This window comes from Chaetodon auriga, chromosome 16 (assembly GCF_051107435.1).
Source record: "Chaetodon auriga isolate fChaAug3 chromosome 16, fChaAug3.hap1, whole genome shotgun sequence".
NCBI lineage: Eukaryota > Metazoa > Chordata > Actinopteri > Chaetodontiformes > Chaetodontidae > Chaetodon > Chaetodon auriga.
This window is the reverse complement of record NC_135089.1, coordinates 6,410,750-6,430,790: the sequence shown is the minus strand read 5'-3', so window position 1 is coordinate 6,430,790 and position 20,041 is coordinate 6,410,750. Positions and strand designations below refer to the sequence as shown.

At 41.6% G+C, this 20,041-nt stretch overlaps 3 protein-coding genes across 5 annotated transcripts; 1 reads left to right on the top strand and 2 right to left on the bottom strand.

Moving 5' to 3' along the window:
- Positions 1-1,629: 1,629 nt before the first annotated feature.
- mrm2 (mitochondrial rRNA methyltransferase 2) lies at positions 1,630-5,098 on the bottom strand. Of its 2 annotated transcripts, none has more exons than XM_076752524.1 (2): positions 4,786-5,098; positions 1,630-4,047 (listed from the first exon to the last, which is right to left on the bottom strand). In XM_076752524.1, exons 1-2 carry the CDS (start codon positions 5,072-5,074, stop codon positions 3,617-3,619), a joined length of 720 nt encoding a protein of 239 aa, XP_076608639.1. In that variant the 5' UTR covers positions 5,075-5,098; the 3' UTR covers positions 1,630-3,616. The 2 variants fall into 2 exon arrangements, with proteins under 2 accessions (XP_076608639.1, XP_076608638.1); XM_076752523.1 differs by having other exon boundaries at positions 2,406-4,047; positions 4,777-5,098.
- A 670-nt stretch (positions 5,099-5,768) lies between these two features.
- On the top strand, positions 5,769-9,988 carry nudt1 (nudix (nucleoside diphosphate linked moiety X)-type motif 1). Its single transcript, XM_076753630.1, has 4 exons — positions 5,769-5,921; positions 6,040-6,200; positions 7,636-7,781; positions 9,566-9,988. The coding sequence occupies exons 2-4, from the start codon at positions 6,049-6,051 to the stop codon at positions 9,736-9,738; spliced, it is 471 nt and encodes a 156-aa protein (XP_076609745.1). The 5' UTR covers positions 5,769-5,921; positions 6,040-6,048; the 3' UTR covers positions 9,739-9,988.
- On the bottom strand, positions 9,943-19,738 carry snx8a (sorting nexin 8a). 2 transcript variants are annotated; one of them, XM_076753628.1, is made up of 14 exons: positions 19,704-19,738; positions 19,524-19,590; positions 18,714-18,841; positions 17,915-18,044; positions 16,871-17,061; positions 16,430-16,550; positions 15,294-15,430; positions 15,057-15,137; positions 14,800-14,960; positions 14,485-14,614; positions 14,319-14,387; positions 13,196-13,345; positions 11,889-12,038; positions 9,943-11,435 (listed from the first exon to the last, which is right to left on the bottom strand). In XM_076753628.1, the coding sequence occupies exons 2-14, from the start codon at positions 19,543-19,545 to the stop codon at positions 11,355-11,357; spliced, it is 1,551 nt and encodes a 516-aa protein (XP_076609743.1). In that variant the 5' UTR covers positions 19,546-19,590; positions 19,704-19,738; the 3' UTR covers positions 9,943-11,354. The 2 variants fall into 2 exon arrangements, with proteins under 2 accessions (XP_076609743.1, XP_076609744.1); XM_076753629.1 differs by lacking the exons at positions 18,714-18,841; positions 19,704-19,738 and having other exon boundaries at positions 11,234-11,435.
- Positions 19,739-20,041: the final 303 nt, after the last annotated feature.

The window sequence follows — 20,041 nt, the reverse complement described above, 5'->3', positions numbered from 1 at the left end:
CCGGAGATTTCAGATTCATTTATTTGTGAAGATGGTATGAAATTATCATCATAATAGCAGTCATTACTTTGTGTCAGTGCTTGGCTCGGTCTGCTAACATTCAGGGACGGCTCGGGGAGTAATGAATGTTGTCAGACGAGCAATTCATTTTGGCAACACAGGTCAGCCAAGGGAATGAATGGCATGATGGTAAGAAATGATATTACCATTTCTTTAATTTCCTGTCAATCTGAGACTTCCACTGTGTTAATATTAGAGAGACCGTTTGTTTTTATTATTGAGACCGAGCGAAATTTTAAAAGGAAACATTCCTTCTTTTGAAAACCGTACCAAATTTCAGGTTGCATCTCCTGAACATCATTTGCTAGTTTGCATCTGAAAATGCTGTCCAGCACATTTTCTATGAAAGCATTCATGAAGCGGAACAAATCAATTCTAATTTCAAACCATTCAGGAGCTTTTCTAATTTTATGTCTTCTGCAGGCCTTTGACACAGCAGCAAATAATGTCAGAGGGCACAGGACGAGGCGCAGACGTATCTAATAAGAACTCGCTCAAGTGAGCACAAATTTATTCATAATAACCTGTGAAAAAACAAACTTCCTCCTAAAGACTTTGTTTATGCTAAAAAATTCACAGGCAATACGAGATTGTGGTGACAGTAATTGGCAGCTGATTATACTCATCTTCATCATCATAATTTGATCATAAGTTACCTCTTATCTAACACAAACTAAAAAGAGTTGAGTCAGTGAGATTTACATTGTCAAACAAAAGTGTACAACCAGTTGTATGTGTCTCTTTTGACATCCTGGACAGCACTGCTCTATTAAAGCGCCTGCAAACATGCTCAACAAAAAACAAATCAAAGCAGTTCAAAGAGGTTTCCGGTGCAGCAGATTTGTTTTCAAAATTCAGACAATTAGAGGCGATTACAGCATCTCATCAACAAATCTGAATTTAAAATTTGCTGCACTCCAGCAGTTTTCTCTCTTAATTTCCTAATATTTACATCTGAACCTGCAGCTGGCCGGAGAAGAATGAATTAACCTGTGAATGAATCATCATTCATCCTGAACCCCAGTGCTCAGCCACAGTGGAATTTACATAAATCCCGCAGTAATTTGGGAATAATTTGAATCTAAATAGCAAAGGGATGAATAATCAACGAGTAATGAGAAGTAAAATTGGTCATCTGTTCACATCTTTCACTATCTGCTTCATAAACAGGCATGGCTGCTCCCATTCATCCCAAACAATCATCTTTAGAGGTCAGAACCCCTTCAATGCAGTTAGTTTTACCAAGAGCCATGAATGTTTCAGTTCATACTGTATTACTCATCACTCCTGAGACAGAAAGGCTAAATAGCCGCCTCTTTAATTTATTCATGTCAGCCATCTCTTCCTTTGCTGCCATAAATGCAAATTCAGTCTTGATTAGGCTTCTAATTTCATTTTGTGCAGTGAGCACACTTTAAACATCAATTTAGGAATGATCTGATTTTAGTGACAGGGATAATTTATCGGTTTATTTTTGTAAGAAATCAAGAGTTTCCACTTTTGCGGCGAGGAACAAGTTAATTCAACTGGAACAGATTGAAATAATTTTGTGCTACATGGACAACAATGAAATTTACCAAAAATACTCATTTAATTCCATAAAGTTCTATGCTTAATTGAATGTTTTTCTACATGTGCTTACTCATACACAAAAATACAGATTTATCATCACCTCTTCTAACAAAGTTATTTCCATTGATACACAGCATCCAGAATGTTGCTTATCAGGCCTGTTATTCATGAATGGCATCTGGGGCCCAAACATGGGGAAAACATTCTGGACATCTTGAATTTAAAGGTTTTTTTTAGTCTGCTATTTAAATTCTTAGCATTGTTAAGATCGCTAATCGAATGGTTGATGGCTAAATTGACTAGTTTGAAGGACTGGGGGTGTTTTTTGGAGCATCTCGTGTGACTTCCCCCCTCAAGATACAGTTGGTTTAGTCCATTAGCTAAACCCAAACCAACGTAATTACGGGGGCTGTACTAAGGGAGACTTTCAGGTATTAATATCTTCCTGCAAACTGAAGTCAGGTTAACAAAGGCAAGTCAGGCTACTTAAGAGAAATACCCTACACAACTTGAGGGAAAAGTTGTTTTCAAAATAATTTAAAAGGACAAATAACTGAGCGCCTGCTCCGATATGTAGCTTGAATCTAGCTACCTAGCATCTTAGCTTAGCTTGCTGACTAATGATGCTGTTCCCTTCCCTCCATCCTTACTCCCAAGTTACTGAGGACGTGAGGTGAGCTCATAAAGTGGACTCTGAAAGATTTATCAGGCAACCATTTGCTGTGATTTACCCTGAAAGAGCTGCATCAAACGTCAAACATGACTCCAGTAAAACCCTGTTTTCTTGTCTTTTATTATGAAAGAGTCATCCTCTCAGCGTAGAGACCAGAAAACAGTGTTTCCCTACCTTTTATCTATAATTTATGATCCCACTCCAAGCAAACCTCATTCTAAAAATACCAGATTTATTTGAGTAATATTAGCTTAAAAGTTGTACAAACAAGGTTACCACTATGAATGTGTTTGGTTGTTATTCACATACGTGAATATGGAGATGCCATTCTCCATCTCTCTCTCATGTCGGTTATATTTAAAGGCATAAAACACCCAAAAACGGTCAACAAGGAAAAGTCATTTGCACATGCATGCGAAATGATGAAGGCAAGTGCATCTGCACAGCGTCCAAATCTTCGTGAACAATTACGTACATAACATTGTCGACAATCTTTTATTAGCAAGGACTATACTGTAAATCCAACTTGAGATTTCTGTTGCATCAAACACAGCCGACCAGAAACAGCCTTTCGTTTCACCGTCACTGGCTCTAAAATCTGTTCAGAGCAGCATCAGATCAGCGCAAAAAAGCACTGAAACGAACATACTTTACAAAATGTTCAGCGTGGTGATTCGAGCGAGAATCTTAACAGAAAATCTGTCTACTGGGCTGAAAACATTTTCCCAGGAAATGGCCATCTCTCCACTGTCAAAGAGCAGAGCCAGACACCACTCGCAGCGTGCCAAGCTTCAGTATCATCCCACTTCCCATTAGTCATGCTGTATGTGACTCTTATGTATTAGGTTTTCCCTTCATAAGCTCTCAATGAGAGAATGATTACATATTTCTACATGGCTGGCAATGCAAATTATTAGCATAGGCAGCACTGGTAAATGACTTTCTGTAACAAAGCAAACACCAGTCTGACTGTGTAGAACAAATACTGTGGGGCAAACAATAACTTGAGAGAAAACACAGCATTGGGCTCTTGAGGAATATCACACTGATGATTCTTGCATAGGTTTACATATTACAGATTCACTGCTGCTACTGTGTTGAGTTTGAAGGAGCACAAACCAGCACCAGCAGTGTGAGTCTGTGCCTGCAGCTGTGAGCCTGACTGATGCCTCAACAGTGCCACCTTTTGATCAAACTCATTAACTAAGCCCTCTCTTTATGTTCACTCATCAGTGTGCCCTCAAGTGAGTCTCCAGAAAACATCTAAATTGGACAAACTGTTCATTTTAGGAAAATAAAAGCCGCCTCTGATCATTTCACTGGCTTTCTGTACATTCTAGCGAAGAAATATCTCTCGGCTGAATCCTTTCTGCTGGCGTGTGGCTTTAAAGTCTGAACACTACTGAACACACTGGAGAGTTTCTCCTGGAGTTTATGAGCCAGGATGCCGTCCCAGTATTTACAGAGCAGGGAGCCCCCCGGCTGCAGAATCTTCTCAGCCAAGTCTATCAAAGTCACGCACATCGTAATGAGCTTCTCGTGGTCCATCTCTCGGAACCCGCTGGCGTTGGGCGCCATGTCGCTCAGGATGACATGAGCCTGGCCGCCGGGGAGCAGCTCCAGCAGCTTGGCGTGTGTGGCGGGGTCAGTGACATCATGATTGGACAGGAAGTGGGCGCCGTCCAGCGGTGGTATGTTCAGCAGATCAATGCCCACGACTGTGCCGAATGGTAACTCTGGATCTGGGATGCAAGAAAACATTTCAACTGTAGTTTACAAGGCGTTATTTATAAAGTACATGAATGTGTTGCTTCCATCATACTGACACAGCAATATGACCATATAATACAAATCCACTGTTACTTCTTTCCCATCTTAAATAAATAAATAAATCTTCTAAAATAGATTGTTTTGGTTGGTTAATTCACTCATTGACTTACTGCAGCTCCAGCCTTAAAGGTAGGTAGGTAGTATTCTTCATGTCCTTCAGTATCACAGGCTCCCGTCTTAGTCAGTGAATAACTCGAGGACAAACTGATCACTTAATTGTCTTGAAATATCTGTCAAATAGTTTCTCCATTATTAATTATTGCAGTCAGAAGGATATTTTTTAAATAGTTTGCTTATTAAAGTCAAAAGCATTGCGCAAATTGTGACATTTACGAGGACTGGCTGATAAATAAAAGCTCACACTTCAATAAAAGCTCATGCAGAGCAGCTGTTCCAATTAACTTAAGTGAGTCAATTTAAGCAGGGCAGCCAAGATCCACAGTCATTCTTAGAATTAACAGGGGAGGATAAATGGAAAGATACACCACGAAACATAAGCTCCAGAGTTACCTGAGTTTAATCATAACCCCTCTGATACAGCCTCACAATCTTTGCAAAACTGCATTGCTTTTGTGTAATACTGTCTGGTGTCCCTGTTATTTTGTCCACCCCTCTATGTGTGTGTGTGTGTTCGCAGCTACCTGTCTCACCTGTCCCGGCTGAGTTGACCTTCTGGACTGCCACCTGACTCCAGGCTCCAGGTGCGGCTCCGCAGTCCACCACACTGTGTCCGGGCTGTAAAAGCCGAAACTTGTCATCAATCTCCAGCAGCTTGAAGGCGCTTCTGCACCGGAAGTTCTGGGCGTGAGAAGCTTTGACATACGGGTCTTTGAGCTGCCGCAGCATCCAGCGCTGCTCGGCTGGAGTTTTACCCTTTAACTTCTTCAATGAACATAACGAGGAGTGAAACGCTCTCCTCTGCAAGGAGAAGCACCACATTGTTTAGTCTGGCAGGGTCATGTGTACAAATGTGGCAAGTGCGCATGCGTGAAAATAAAACTTGCCATTGGTCAAAGAAAAACCATGTGTAATATTTATGTATGTCCCCTCACACTGACAGGAGTAGTTCCTACAGAGCATAGTCACGTTTCTCTTTTTTACCAAGAGAAAGAGCCAAACTTTTTTCCGACATAGAAATCATTTTTCATAAACTCATCACACCCCACTTTTATGGAGCTGTAGCCTTTGGAAAAAAACATACCCGAGGAAATCAGGCACTTGTTTGCCTTTTTTTAATATATGTAATATAATTGATCTATCTATCTCATGTCCCTCTTAATTATCCCTGTCTTTTATTATTTTTTTTATATCATAAAGCCCTTTGTAAATGTAATCGGGAAAAGGTGCTTTATTATTATTATTGCTAGTGATTACAACCAAAAATCTGCAAGTCTTTAGTCGTAGGTATACAATATTTTTAGATATTTCCATTTTTAATCAAATCGTGGATCATCTTAAATTAACCGGTGTGTGAAATGAGTTTCAGTGAATGAACTGCCGCGGGGGACACGTTGGTACGTTAAACTTCACAACTTTCTAGTCGAACATATTTCAAGGTAACACACTCCAACCGATCCTTTAGTCAAGTGATGGGACTCGCGGACCCACTCTGGCGTTGATTTGACCAATCCGTGCTTTTATACATCAGCGCGTCAGGTGACGACGTCAGTGGCGCTGCACGCGGGAGTCGTTCAACGTGTTGTATTGTATACAGAAACTCCATTCTAAAATCTTACTTCCTGGATTTTTTTTTGTATCTTTTGTTCTCAGGACAGACATTGAGCAGGTAAGGATGCTAACGCAGAGCTAACAGTGCTCGTACAGTACAGCTTTGCCGCTAATGTTGCGTCAGGCAGTGTTTACATAATGTCTGGAGACAGTTGAATGTCTTCACTTCCTCTCAGACAGGTGAGATGTTGAGCCCCAAACTGCTGACCCTGGTACTGGTGGTCCAGCCCGGCAGGGTGCTGCTCGGCATGAAGAAGAGAGGATTTGGGGCTGGGAAGTGGAATGGCTTTGGGGGCAAAGTTCAACATGGAGAAAGCGTTGAAGATGCTGCAAGGAGGTGAATTCATCTAAGGACACATTCAGCTGAGTGTTATGCAGTCTCATGCAGGGTTCACAGGTCAAGGTCAAAATATTGAAACAGTCTGAGTGAAAACAAGCAATAAAAGCAGTTGTGAATTCAATATTTATTCCTCCTTGAATAGAAAATGTGAAAAACAAAGCCTCTCTTTTAATTATGCCTTTCAGTTGATTTAATTGAGTTCACAGCTGTACTTTGCATCGTCGTGCACAGCGAACATCATAACACCTCGAGTATGCATGAATGAAAAGAAAGTAAGAAGCTGAGTTGGTGCATTTAAAATCAATCAACGTGTGTGATTTCAGGACAGAAAACATTTGTGAACCTAACTTGTGGGTTCCTGTAGTTTGTACGCTTGACAAAATAAACAAATGTTGAGTGTGGACTTGGTGTAATCATCAGTTATCAGCAGGATGTTTGTTCCAAAGCTAAAGGAAGGAAGTCCTGAAGGCAATCAGGCCGTGTCCCAAGCTGCTTTCTCTCAGTATGAAAAGAGACCTGCTCTGTGTAACCATGGCACTTCCACTTTTAATCCAAAGCGCTCTGGACTGGCAGTCAGTGTTAGAGGAAGCAACTGACCAGTCGTCAATTGCATCAATAAAAAATACTTGTGAATGCTGTGTTGGCTGTTAGCTTGAAGAAACAACCGGAGAAAAGGTCTTAAATCAAGACATCCAGACAGAATCCACCTCTGCTTCCACTGATTTTTAAGACAGCATTTTCAAATCATGTTAGCCGCTGTCTGTTACATCGTAGTGTCTTACTATATTTAGCTTTGTTTTCTTTACAAGATGACGACAATGTAATGAGACAATATAAAGGAACAGTATGGGTGGTGGTTAATATTGAGGTCGGTTGACAATGAATTTTAGAAGAAAAACAGAACTGAAAGCTCGGTCTGTAGAGACAAAGCTCGAGAAATGGAGGGAAGCTGGATCAAGTCCAGCTCGGACCGTGTTATGGAGCATGGGCTGGTAGGTTGAGAGGTGCCAGTTCACCTCCTGGGCCCTGCCGAGGAGCACTGAACCTCTCACTGCTTGGAGTGCAGACTACACAGCAGCACCGTCACTCTGACGTCTCTTTCCGAATGCACGTCTGTAGGTCACGTGTGCGCATGTGGGTAAAAACTGAATTCCCCCCAAGCTGGATTAAAAAAAAGGCTGAATATTAAACTTAAATACATAATGTGGCAATTTAATCTTAGATCGACTTACTAGATTTTCTGGAGCTCTCAACCACGTCTCACTGTCCTCATCGACGAATGTAGTTGACTCAGAAGAGGAAAGATTTATCAGTCTGCCACTGATACAATCACTGTACCATCTCTACTTGCTTTTAGTGTATGTGTGGACTGTGCTGAGTTTATTTTTCAACTACATGTTATGAAATATTCATTTGATGTTCTCATTTTTAGGGAACTGCTGGAAGAAAGTGGCCTCATGGTGGACGCCCTCGACAAGGTCGGCAATATCAAATTTGAATTCGTCGGAGACACAGAGCTGCTCGACGTCCATATTTTCAGAGCGGACTCTTATAATGGAGAACCAACTGAATCAGAGGGTATGTTTCACAGCACCACACGGGAGAAATGAGAGCGGGTCGCGGTGAAGGACAGTGTTTTCCCCAGGGTTTCATATTCATCAGAAAATAGTGAAATAACTGGAATGACACAGGTAATAAAGGCAGAACTCATAATATTAAAACACTTAAAACAGTGATCAATAAAGTTAAAAAAAAAATTGATTCATGCACTGTGGGACAGCGGAGGTGAAGAGGAACAACTGTTTTTACTGTTCATAATTCCAAGTAACCCACATGTTTAAAAAAAATAAAAAAAATACTAACCTGGAATCTTGCAGAAAAAAATCCCCTTTCACTTTTGGTTCCCCTTAATCTTGACTTCCTGTTATGTTATCTTAATGCCAGTCTAGGCTTCATGGCAATCTGCACCGTCGTTAAAGGTTAAATAATCAGAATCAAAACGGTTTTCAACGACTGTGTTCAGGTTTACGATATCACCTTTAGAAAAAATGATCCCTCTATGTGAATTCACTGGAACATTTAGTGTTTTCACCGCCATGCCTGCAAGCAAGGAGAGCTTATTAGTCAGGGGGAGGAATGTATAAGTATGCTCTCAGTAGTAAAGTTTAAAAGACTGTAAATACACAAAGGAAATGAAGAGGCGCTCAACAGAAGGAATGCAGTGATGTGTGTTTCCTGAGAAGTTAGTGGAGGTCAACAGGGTGAAGTTTAGAGACTCAGCAAAGTGCAGCTGGTGGAGGAGTCAGACACAAGCGCTGGAGCAAAGAGTCTGGAGGGCAAGAGGAGTCAAACAGCCGGGGGGTGGAGAGATTAATGGACGAGCAGCTTGAATGAAATGTGCTACATTTAGGGCCGAATCAGAAGAAGAAGAAGACATTTTCTACTTCATCCACAGGCAGGACAGCAAAAGTTAATGTTTCGTGACAAAGTGTAGTTAAAGGAGAAGAAGATCCTCGCTGGAAAGTCTGATTCTCTGAATCAGGAAGCTGGTGTCAAAGTTCTCTCTTTTATTTTTAAGAGGAGACAAATTTCCCCTGAAAATCACAATCTGAAATCTTCTGGTTTGTTTGACCTCATCTAAAGATGATGATCATGTGTCCGTATACTGTAAGCTTGAAGGGTAGGTTCACATGTTGCTCGTGTACTGTACATTGACAGAGAATTCCCCGCTGTGCTGATTCCTCTGCGAATAAAAACCTCAGTGCAACTCCAGTGTAAGAGACGAGGGAACAAACATCCTCAGCCTCACTCTGCAACACTTCATTAGTCAAAATGAGGCTTCTTCAGTCGGAGTTAGACAAATCAAGTGGAGATCTTTCAAAGTTTTTAGTGCCACATTCGCTCTTTTTGTCACGCAGCTCAGCAGGGAAACACAAACAGGGAATTTGTACTAAAATGACTTCAGAAGAATCCTGCTTTGATTTGTTCATCTGAGGCGTCACAGAAGCTTTAGATGAACCCTGAAAGACAGAATGAAGGATTTTTGTCCCCTTCATCTCACTGGTGTTGAGCTTACGAAGGATTTCTTCATGGCCAGTGAGCAATAAATCTTTTGTTTGCTTACTTAAAAAAAAGCCTTTTCTTTGACTGGAAGCATGATTTCATTTTCTTAACATTATTTTTCCTGGTAGAGAACAGATAAAGCAGGAAAGGAGTTTGAAATTGATCACTGTCTGTGGGCCGGACAGTGATCGAGATGAGTCAGAAATGGCAGAAAAATGGTATGAGGTAAAGGCAGTCATGTGTGATCCTCCTGTAACATCTTCAGGGAGGTGATGGACTTTTTCTCTTTTGTCTTCTAGAAATGAAGCCTCAGTGGTTTGAATGTCACCAGATCCCTTTCAGTCAAATGTGGGCGGATGACGCCATGTGGTTCCCCCTGATGCTCCAGAAGAAGAAATTTGTCGGATACTTTAAGTTTCAGGGTCACGACGTGATCCTGAGCCACAAACTGGAGGAAGTGGAGGAGCTGTGAGAGGTGCGGTGCGTTTCTGAGCACGGTTATCTGAGAGCAGCGGCCTTCCAGATTTCACCTTGAAACGCCGTTGTTGTTGAATACTGTTCAGTGTTGTTCGGTTATATTAGCGGGAGAAACGCAGGACTTAATGGGACCATGTTAACTGTATGTGTAGAGTACAGACAGGAAAGAAAAAGAATCAAAACAGCAGTACACTGAAAGAAATATCCATTCTGTCATTTTATTTTTCAGGATAATAAGGAGTGTTAACACAATTCGGCAAGAAGTTCCTGGACAAAATATTTACAGTATCTACAGAGATAATTTTATTGGGTTTCATATTCTGTGCAAGTTTACTTGAGTCCCATGACCTCTTCATGCACAAACAAAATGACAGTTTCTTCATAAAAAACATGTTGAACTATGTGCATACTGGCATCATTCAACACAGTCAGGTTGGTGTGTTAGATCACATTAGTTGGTGATATTTTCGTGAGGTAACTTTTAAAACATCAGCCTACATATGGCAAATTGTCCCTTTAATTTTTAATTCTGTATTTTTTTTTTTTATAATGTTCTGATAAACTACACATGTGAAAACACAATCGTGCATCATTGTTTTCATTCCAAAGTGTAAAATTTAAGTGTTTGGAAAAGGAATTCCTCAATATCTCAGATCTGCAGCTGTGACGTGATGTGGCCAAAGTCCATTCAAATCAATTCAGCTTGAACTGTGTGTGATTCTTCTTTATGATTTACTGCACAGCTGAGCATTTTCAGTGAATTTAAATCTCATATCTTTGGCAGTGTATCAATAGCTTATAGTGTTCTTGTTGACATTACGCCACGAGTGCCAGAGGTTAGCGTTTTATTTAATCCATAATTCTCAAATCTCTGCGATTCGTAGTATTGTACACTCTGAGCGTAGGCCGTTCAAAATAGCTTATAAAATAAACCTATTTAAGCAGAGAAAGCAAAGACGTCGCTCTACATAAAAGTAAACACTCAGTAACAGTGAGAGAGAGCACAGTCGTCCATACAAAAAGGAAAATATGCTGCTACGCATCCTAATAAACTGACATCTGTATCAAAAATACGTCGCTGTAAAGTTATTCAGCAAGTAAAACCAAAAACCTTCGTGACGGTGGATTTAAAATAACCCCATCCTTTGACAAAGTCGAACTTTCTGACCCTCGCAATTTTCTCTCAACTACCTTAGTGTATAGAACTTCTTACAAGGTTAACTTATAAACAGGTGCTTTTGGAAATGAGTTGGACTGCGTGAACACAGTCATCCTTCAAGTCTGACGGGCTGACTGCTCTCTTATGACTTCAGAGGATTTTCACTCCTTGATTTGGAAATGGAAATTATTTCCTCATCAAGCAGAGCATGAAATGGCAGATTTATGAGCACACTGTCTTTTCCACTTGCACGGTCGATGATCAAACCCGAAATAAGTTGAGAACCCATTTACATTAAAAATCCTCTCATTGAATGGAATGTATATTGCGCGATAGACGACTTTGCAGGAGGAACATAGTTTTATTCTGGAGCTCACAGAGCAAGTTATTTTCCAGTTTGTGATCCTGGTCGGCGACAGTGTTTCTCTCCTTCCACCTGGTGTGTTTCCGTTTCAGATGGGGGGTTTTAATCCGTTATTACCACCAAAGAGACATCCGAGCTTCGGCTGGAGTTCATTCCACACCTCTCCCATCTGAAAGAAAGAAAAAAGTCACTTCTCTTAACCCACGTTTCCACGAAGCTCATATTACTAATAGAGTCAACTGAAATATTGCTTAGTGGTTTGCAGGTAAAGTAAAATTACTTTGAGATCCGCAGAAACGTCTCAAAATGTTGCCATACTGGCAGTAAAGTGAAACAGATGGAGGCGTCTAACCAAAGGCATACATACGGCTTTATCCGATTTTAAAATAAATATTTAAATTTAAATAAATAGGCAAAGGCCTATGAGGGAATCATTTGTTCATGTGAAATGTAAGCTAGCTGAAATCCTAGACGAGGAGATTATCCCTCCAGTGATACCATCCATCATTATTAGCTCTTTCATTGGAAGCCAATTTAAAACTGATTTGACCCTCCTGGAGCGGCACTGTGTCGACGCAGAGAAGGGGCTGTAGAAAAATGATTTCCAGGCGAGCAGCCTCACCTCTCTGTGTCCTTGGACCTGGGAGTTAACAAAAGCCCCCAGAATGTGGGATGTGATTGGAAGGTAGATGAAGATAAGCTGTGTCTCTTGATGAAGGCAGAACAGGGAGAAGTAGTTACGCAGCTCCATCGTCTGAATGGCGTTTTCTTGCTATTAGCAGAATAATGAAAAAAAAAATTATTGTGAAATTGTCCCCACTAATCAAATGATGATAATCAGTTTTTTTAAAAAAAACATTTTCTGTTGGGAAATTTTCTTCCAATGATACCAGAGATGAGATGAGGTAACCGATAAAGCTCTGCTCATATTACCAAACCAAGGAGATGCCCATAAGTCATTACGTTACACTTTAATTGGCTCTAGATTGGATTCACAGGTGAACCTTTACGTAATCTTGTTCATCACCAACTCAATCACTGTTACTGACACCGGCACTGGTGTCTGTCGCTGATGAGGAGGCATCAGCTTCCTTGTTAACATGCTAACTCACTAAACTACGTTGGTAAGTGTTATACGCCCGTACATCTTAGCATGTTCACTGTGAGCATGTTAGCATACTCACTTTAGCAATGTGCCCAAAGCACCACTGTTCACACGTTTGATGTCATATAGCTGTTAGCGTGACTTGTTTAGATCGAGATGACCCCCTTTCTTCTGAATAACGTAGCACAGCTAATATCAGTGGATGAAACATTAAATATAGAAACATGTCTGTTGATGTAATAATCTAAACACTCACGCTCAACTGACAGAACAGTCATCTAATCCCAAACTGGAGGTGCATTGGTCAGAAACTATTTCATGTTGTCACAGATAGTCTTGAAATTTATGACCATGTATGCCAGACGCAGACAAACCACAGTGACCAAGAGGAAGTACAGTCACAAGATGAAAACCAGCAGGGACACAGCAGTACGTACAGCAAGATGACAAATGATGATTGATATTAAACCTGCTGTCACTCAACTTTGTACCGATGTTTGAAAAGGTGATTTGCTTCATTCAAAGTGGCATTCATTCATTATGTTATATGTCTGTATCTGCCCCCCCTACACTGAATATTGGTCCAAAACCAAAGGTAAACACTGCAGAAGGAAATACACTAACACATTAGACGTAAATGTGCTTGAAAATGTGAAACAGTCTAAATTCAGTTGTAAGAGACTTTATGGTTACTGATTTGACAGCTTTTTTTTTTACTGACTCCCAGTGGAAGTCAGCATCTTAGTCGTAGATGCACTCAGGCCAATTCAGCATTTCATTTCTCAATCACTAAAAATGTGGAAAGAGAGCAACTGTAAGACCACCTGAACAATTCGTGATTCCAGCTGCTCCACAGATGCCTGCTCTTTAGGCTGCACTGTGGCGCTCATCATCTGCCTCTTCATCATGCTGTACTTGTGCAGAGCTCTCTGGTGCTCGTGGAGTACCCCCTTCTCGTGGCGCTCACAGAGATCCTGGAGAACAGTCGCATAAAGCTTTTCTTATTGGCCTCAAAATGGTAATATACAGACCAAGAGTAATACACAACAGCCACAGATGGCAGGAGAAATGTTTGTACAAAATATGAAATTAGCCTCATTTTAAAGTTAACAGATTTAGTTGAGGTTGTGGTGAATGCCACTTTATCTGCCCACCAGCCCCCATGTTTAGTCTCTGTAACACACCCACTACTTAGAGCTACATTTCCAAGTGAGAAGGAAACACAGGGTGCATTGTTGTTAAACTGAATCAGCACATAATATCCTTAATTTAGTTACCGCACCTGGATTTACTGTAAACAACCCAGAAAGTGGGGACGCTGTGAAAGACATTCGAAAACAAACTGTGTTTAGCGACAGCGGTTTGACAAAGTGTTCCTGTAGTAATCTCCTTTATCCAATCATGTGTTCACAAAGTGGTGAGGTTCACCATCGCTCCATCCTCGCTTGTGAGCGACTGAGCCTCTCAAGGATGCCCCTTTCATACCCAATCATGATACTTTCACCTGTTACCAATCAGCCTGTTTACCCGTGGAATGTTCCAAACAGGTGTTTTTGGAGCGTTCCACTACTTTCCCAACCTTTAGTTGCTCCTGTCCCAACTTGATTGAAACATGTTACTGCATCAGATTCAGAATAAGCAGATGTTTCCAAAAATCAATGAAGCTGATGAGCTCAAACATTAAACATATTGTCTTTGTGCAGTTTTCAGTTGAGAATTTGTCAAAAAGGATTTGCAAACAATCGCATTCAGTTTTGTTTTTTTGGAATCAGGGTTGTATTCAGCCCATTTTATTGCCTTTACGGATAGGAATAGTTTTGCAGTGCTTCATACAGAGAGCGTCACTGGGCCTGCAAACATGCAAACATCAAAACAAAATCACCTGTCATGAGAGGCTGGGGGCCCATGAAGGTGGAACCAAAACACCAAAAAGTGTAACTGACTCACTCTGTACGACTGCAGCAAATCCAGAAAAAGATTCAGTTTTTCCACAACATCGTCCTCTTCCCGTCTGCCCTGAGGACATCAGCAAAACAACATTTATTACCCAGTGCCAGTTTTTTTTACAAGCGCGGCCGAGCGGGCGGTGCGGATGAAGGGCTGAGGGCTGTACCTGCTGAGCGGCTTTGTCGGACAGCACGGCGAACTCCACAGACAGACTCTTCAGAGACTGACGCAGGGTCCCCCAGGTGCTTTGTGACGAGGCCAAGGAGGGGAGAGACGAAGCGTCTGAGCCCAGCGTACTGTCGAAAACAGCGTTATTTCAGGGGCAGAATGGAACTGTGTCTCAGCTGCCAACTTATTTCAAGCTAACAACCACAAAAAGACACAAAAACGCCAAGGATTTGGAACCTTATTAACATTTGTTTCCCCCATCTGAAAGCACTGGATTCTAGGGAGAGACTTTATACCCATAATAATGAAATACCTGAGCTCTCGGCCAAACATGAGAAGATCAGTTGCATTCTCCTTCGAGCGCTCCGCCATCTTCTCAGCTCTGTCCCGCAGCTTGTGGAAGCTGTTGTGAATATTCCTAATCAGCTCTCTGCTGGTCGAGAACTGAGCCTGGATGTCAGCAGGGAGATATTCCTGCAACAGATCCAACACAGCTCTTTGACATCTTAAACACAACTACTAATTGTTTAAGGGATTTTTTTTCCCATTGTGTGTGTGTGTGTGACAAACCTTTGCTAGGGTTGCAATTCTGTTGGTCATGAACTCATCGCCCGTTTTCTTGTAAGTGTCACGCAGCTTAGTCTGAACATCCTGTTTGGGAAGAGGGGTGAGGGGTGTGAGAGTGGAAAAAGACACCGCGTAGCTGGAACAGGAAGCATTTTACTGTCAGTCATCGTGATGACAGTGCTTATTGTGCATCAGGCGGGGCCACAGAGCGAGGCAGCCAGTTACAAAAATACCACATACGGAGCCGCTGAAGGTGAGGAAGGTCTTCACCAGCTCGTCCTCTGAGAAGAAGGGATGCCGTGACACCAAGTTGATGAATCTGCCAAGAGCACGTCTCCTCCCCTCGATGAAGTCGCGCTCAGAGACGGAGGTCAGGACTGGACAGATACCAGAGAAAGTGGAGAGGTTTTTGTGGCTTCAGAGAACTGACTAAATTGCCTCAAGTGATGTCACTTGAGTCAGCGTCAGTTGGCGCTGAAGATTACAAGGAAAAAAAAAACACTGTAGCCCACTCCTCATCTCAGCCTGCGGCTAGTATAACACACCTCAATCTCTGACTGAACTGTGGCTGGTCAAGTTGCATTGTGGGTAATGTAGGCACTGTGTTTTCACAACAACCTGCAGCATTTTCATCATTTTAATACTTTTTTTTTTTTGCCCATCGTGAGTTCAACAATGTTCTAGAAGTGCAGAGCTACAATCTGTGGAGTAAATTTTCTGTTTTCAGAGTCTCACTGTCATCCTGAAATCCTTAAAAACCCTCAGCACCAAGTCATGCAACAGGAATAATCAAATGTATGTACAGATACACAAAACTGAGGTGGATCTTGAGCTACACGGATCAGCAGGATGAGAGGAAAAGAGTGCAGTTGTCAGGATGGCAGATTTATGTGTGTGGTTTCCTTTTGTTTTTTGTACTTGATGAAGAGCTCTAATTGACACATTGTCTAATCAAGTGTTTTGTACTTAATTAGTGTGTGTGTGTGTGTGTGTGTGTGTGTGTGTGTGTGTGTGTTGACATAATTATCATTCCAAAGCTACAACAAGTCCTTGTGAACTGAAACAGCCTCATTTTATGCATCACTCGTTTCATTGTTTCTTTCTGGCAGTAACTTTGATGAATGGGGTTGACTGTGTTTGAAACAATAGAACCTGCAGGAATAACAGCTTCTATTAAAACTGAGCATTCATTATTTATCAACCAAAAAACACTCCGCTACCAGAGCCCCCCGAACAGTTACAGCTGACCTTTCAGTAAAGCATATAAACCTAAATAATGGGTTCAGAAATAATGACTCTGAGATGGAGGAAACGCAGAAACAAAGGAATACAATGGTAACTGTGTAGATGTCAGAGTTCAGGCGGAGTAAACTTACCTCCCTTTAACATTCTTTTAGGCGGCAGCGCTGGCACCACTCTGTAGGCAAATCTCTGCAGCAAAACCTCATGGAAGACATCAAAATCGCTGTAGCGTCGGTAAACTGACACTTTATATCGCTAAAAAACAACAAGGAAAGGAAGAAGATGATCAGAAAAAGGGCAAGTGAATGCAACACAGAGTTTTCTGGTGGAAGTTTAGTGACATGGCTGATAATGGAAGGGTTAGCCTTCTTGTTACTTCAGCACCATTAAATGCACACATGGTTAAAAAATAAAGAAGCTGCATGAGAAGAGGAGAAATGATTCCAACAAAATTCATCAGAGTCATCAAAGTGAGGGTGAGACAAGAATTCTGCACCACATTCTGAGCTCTTCTTGTTGTTGAGGTCATTCTAACACAGTCATTTACACGCAGTAGGATTTATGGGATGCCTTGCCTGGCTGGTGACCTGGTACTCCACATGCTTGAGGAACAAGCCCTTCTTCTCAGGTATGAGCTCCACCTGGACTGTGTCCCGGGCCAGCAGCTTGTCCAGCGTCTTGGACACCGTCAGCGCGTCCTCCTGGGCTGGCTGCATCCTCAATGCGCTCAAGTCCCTCGGCTCCCCGAGCTGAGGTTTTGGTAGCTCTGCCAAGCACACAATCAGCACCAACTTCTAATATTTGTGTGATCGTGATAAATTGAGAATGCAATGAATTTCTTCACTGTGAGGAATGCTGGTGTTAAAACCACTTGGCTTTGTTTGACAGATAACTACGTGTCTCGCTCTATTTGTCTCCAGCTAGCACACTATTGTGCACGCTGTCCATGTGAGCTGCTGCTCGTCCCCTCCTGTAAATTCCAAGGAGGTCATGAATTTGAATGTCATGCACTGCGACAAATGCAGAAAACTTGTTCTTGCACAGATGGGGAAGTGACATGCATCTGGCTGCTACACTGGCCACACCTGAAATAACAGAGAGAGCCTTAAATAATCGCAGAAGGATGGGAATGGATCTAAGTCAGGCCAGCATAATGGCTACCTCTATGAAAACCATAAAATTCCCCCCTATCATCTTCCCACTGTGGGACCAGAGAAAGAATGCAACACTTAAACACAGCGAAGGCTTCTCCACCAAAATAAAATAAAACAAATGAAGCTGAATTAAATCAAAATGCTAGCTTTTCTTACGTTGTGAAAGAAAGAGGAAGAATGGGGTCAATATTTATAGCTTTGTAGAAATACATTATATATAAATACTCTCAAATGTCCTTCTGTTACTTTATCAGGATACTATGCATGATCAGTAACAATAGGTGAGTGTATCCCAGTGTCAACCTTTCTTATGTGAGCCAATAAAAGCGTGACATTCGCCCTGTATGGATGGGACGTCATGACAGCAGAGGGATGGCTGAGGTTGCCCTTAGACACAAGAATTATCAAGCTACTCATTAAGCAAAAGCTTTACTGCTCCGCTGTCACTGAAACTCTGTCACCTACCTTGTATGCAGTTCTCCAACAGTTTGGGGCTCGGCTGCTTTCCCTGCTGAGCAAGAGCAATCAAGGCGAGCGCTTTATAGAGTGACAACTTGCTCAGGAATCCATCTGTGGAGTCAACATGCTCAGCAATCTGAGAGGGACAAAGAGCATATGACATGAAGGTCACTGTTTCTCCGTCCAACATCTAAATTCAACTGTGGTTTGCATTCCTCCATGCAAAAAGTGCTCACTAGACACAAAGGCGATGATACGCTGAAATGTCAGGAAAAGGGAAATTCTACTGAATCATGAGCTGGCTCTGAAGAATCCCACGGACACAACATGCTCAGGGCAAAGTCTTGACACTGATCTGTTGTACCATTAACCTGTATCTGAGCATTAAAGGGACCAAATCTGACGGACTGATAATTATTTAAAGCTCATGTCTTTGACAGTCTGCTAGCCTAAGCAATGCTTCTACCGCCCTCCTGCTAGTAAGACATTACTCTCATATCTACATTATCTGTACTTCCAAATATTAAGTCACAAAGCATAACATCTTATCAGATTTAAACAAATACAGGATACAGAAATACAGGATATCGCATACTCAGGTTTTTGACTCATTTATGTATTCCTTTGACTACAAAAACCCAGGCTTTTATTGAAAATTTTTTAAATGTGATTTAATTGTTTATGGTGGATGCTGCCCCTGTATCATTACAAACTCCATGTGCATCACAGCTTTTTAGAAACTGTTGCCTGCTGCAGCATCTTGGTGGTTTGCCCCCCACTGTGCTGTGAAGTGTGAAGCCCTCACCTGGCCTAAAACCGCCTTGGAGAGATCGGTCCTTTGGAGCAACCGCTGAAAAACTTCAACCTGCACTCTCTCATCTGTCCTACAGCAGACGGCCTCATACACTTCCCTGTAATAGGCAGGAACTGAGCCTAAAAGAGGAACAACACCTACATAGCATCACAACCCCCTAAAAGTATAAGAGGTATTTCATCAGTAGCACTCCCCTTGTTAAAAAAAAATATCACTTAAATGTCTGTCAGCAGGACTCACTGCTGAGGTTATCATGATCTTATCACCTTTTATGGGACTACCCTTTTTATTCCCATCATATGACCTTATGTTATTACAACACATATTACACAATTTCAGTACATTAATAAACTTAGATTTACCACCGTGACATATGGATCAGATGACCTGCAGCATGTGTCTGATAAAGCACTGCGACGCACAACTGACAGTTTTTCACGTGGCAGGAAAAAAAAACTTTCATAAGCAGTTTGCTCCTCTGGTATCATCTCTAGCGGTAATATTCACTGTTATTGTAGCTCTTCGGGTGTCAAGAAAACATGAACAGACGAGTCAAAATCACTCACTCGTGAAGGGTTTTAAGATGGAGCAACTTCACTCCGAGATCTTCATGTACCCAAAAGTTCTCATTGGTTAGTTCACGTCGGGACTTCACCAAGCAAAAATATCCATTTAAAAACATCTAATACGGCATATTTTTGACCGGCTTCGTACTGCAGCACCAAACAAAACAGCAAACTATTTGGTAAACGAAAAGCCAACGCTGTGTTAAGAAGACTATAAGAAGTTTTCGTACTCTACCTTCATTGATCTCTCCTGCCATGGTTCAGACTGTCATGTGAGCACAAGAGCACCTCCATGTGATTTCCTGCAGAAAAGAAAAAAAAACAAGTAATTTATTTCTTAAAGTTGTAGTGAGCACTGGGTAAAGTCCAAGTCACGTGTAGACCAATATAACCTGACATTTACATGCACTGGTACCTAATGAGTGTGTCATATCCTGCAGTGATCTTCTAAATGCTGAAGGTGCGAGGAAGCGCTGGCGCTTGTACTTATATCCCAGCAGCTCCCCCCTAAATCTCACAATCAGCAGCTTTCATCATGCGGTCTGGGTTTCACCAAATACTTTGGGAATTTATGTACTTTTTTTGTACCTGTTTATTTCCTGGTTTCACTAGCGCAAATTCATCTGGTTTATGTTCCTCATTCTCAGACCTAACTAACGCTGCCATCAATGACTCCTCGTAAGTTTCAGCTCCTGCGATTCTTAACTCGTAAAAGTGGCATATTTCAATACCGTGATCAGAGCAGTTGTGGAT

Excerpts from the sequence above, each read along its gene's own strand:
- mrm2 (XM_076752523.1), bottom strand. The coding sequence starts at position 5,074 with ATGTGGTGCTTCTCCTTGCAGAGGAGAGCGTTTCACTCCTCGTTATGT. Across the intron at positions 4,048-4,776 it reads AGCCGGGACAGGTGAGACAG|ATCCAGAGTTACCATTCGGC; the intron begins GTAGCTGCGAAC and ends CTTGCATCCCAG.
- snx8a (XM_076753628.1), bottom strand. The coding sequence starts at position 19,545 with ATGGCAGGAGAGATCAATGAAG. Across the intron at positions 18,045-18,713 it reads CCAAGGCGGTTTTAGGCCAG|ATTGCTGAGCATGTTGACTC; the intron begins GTGAGGGCTTCA and ends TGTCCCTCTCAG. Across the intron at positions 12,039-13,195 it reads TGGAATCACGAATTGTTCAG|CAAGAAAACGCCATTCAGAC; the intron begins GTGGTCTTACAG and ends TTCTGCTAATAG.
- nudt1 (XM_076753630.1), top strand. The coding sequence starts at position 6,049 with ATGTTGAGCCCCAAACTGCTGACCCTGGTACTGGTGGTCCAGCCCGGC. Across the intron at positions 6,201-7,635 it reads GTTGAAGATGCTGCAAGGAG|GGAACTGCTGGAAGAAAGTG; the intron begins GTGAATTCATCT and ends TCTCATTTTTAG. Across the intron at positions 7,782-9,565 it reads AGAACCAACTGAATCAGAGG|AAATGAAGCCTCAGTGGTTT; the intron begins GTATGTTTCACA and ends TTTGTCTTCTAG.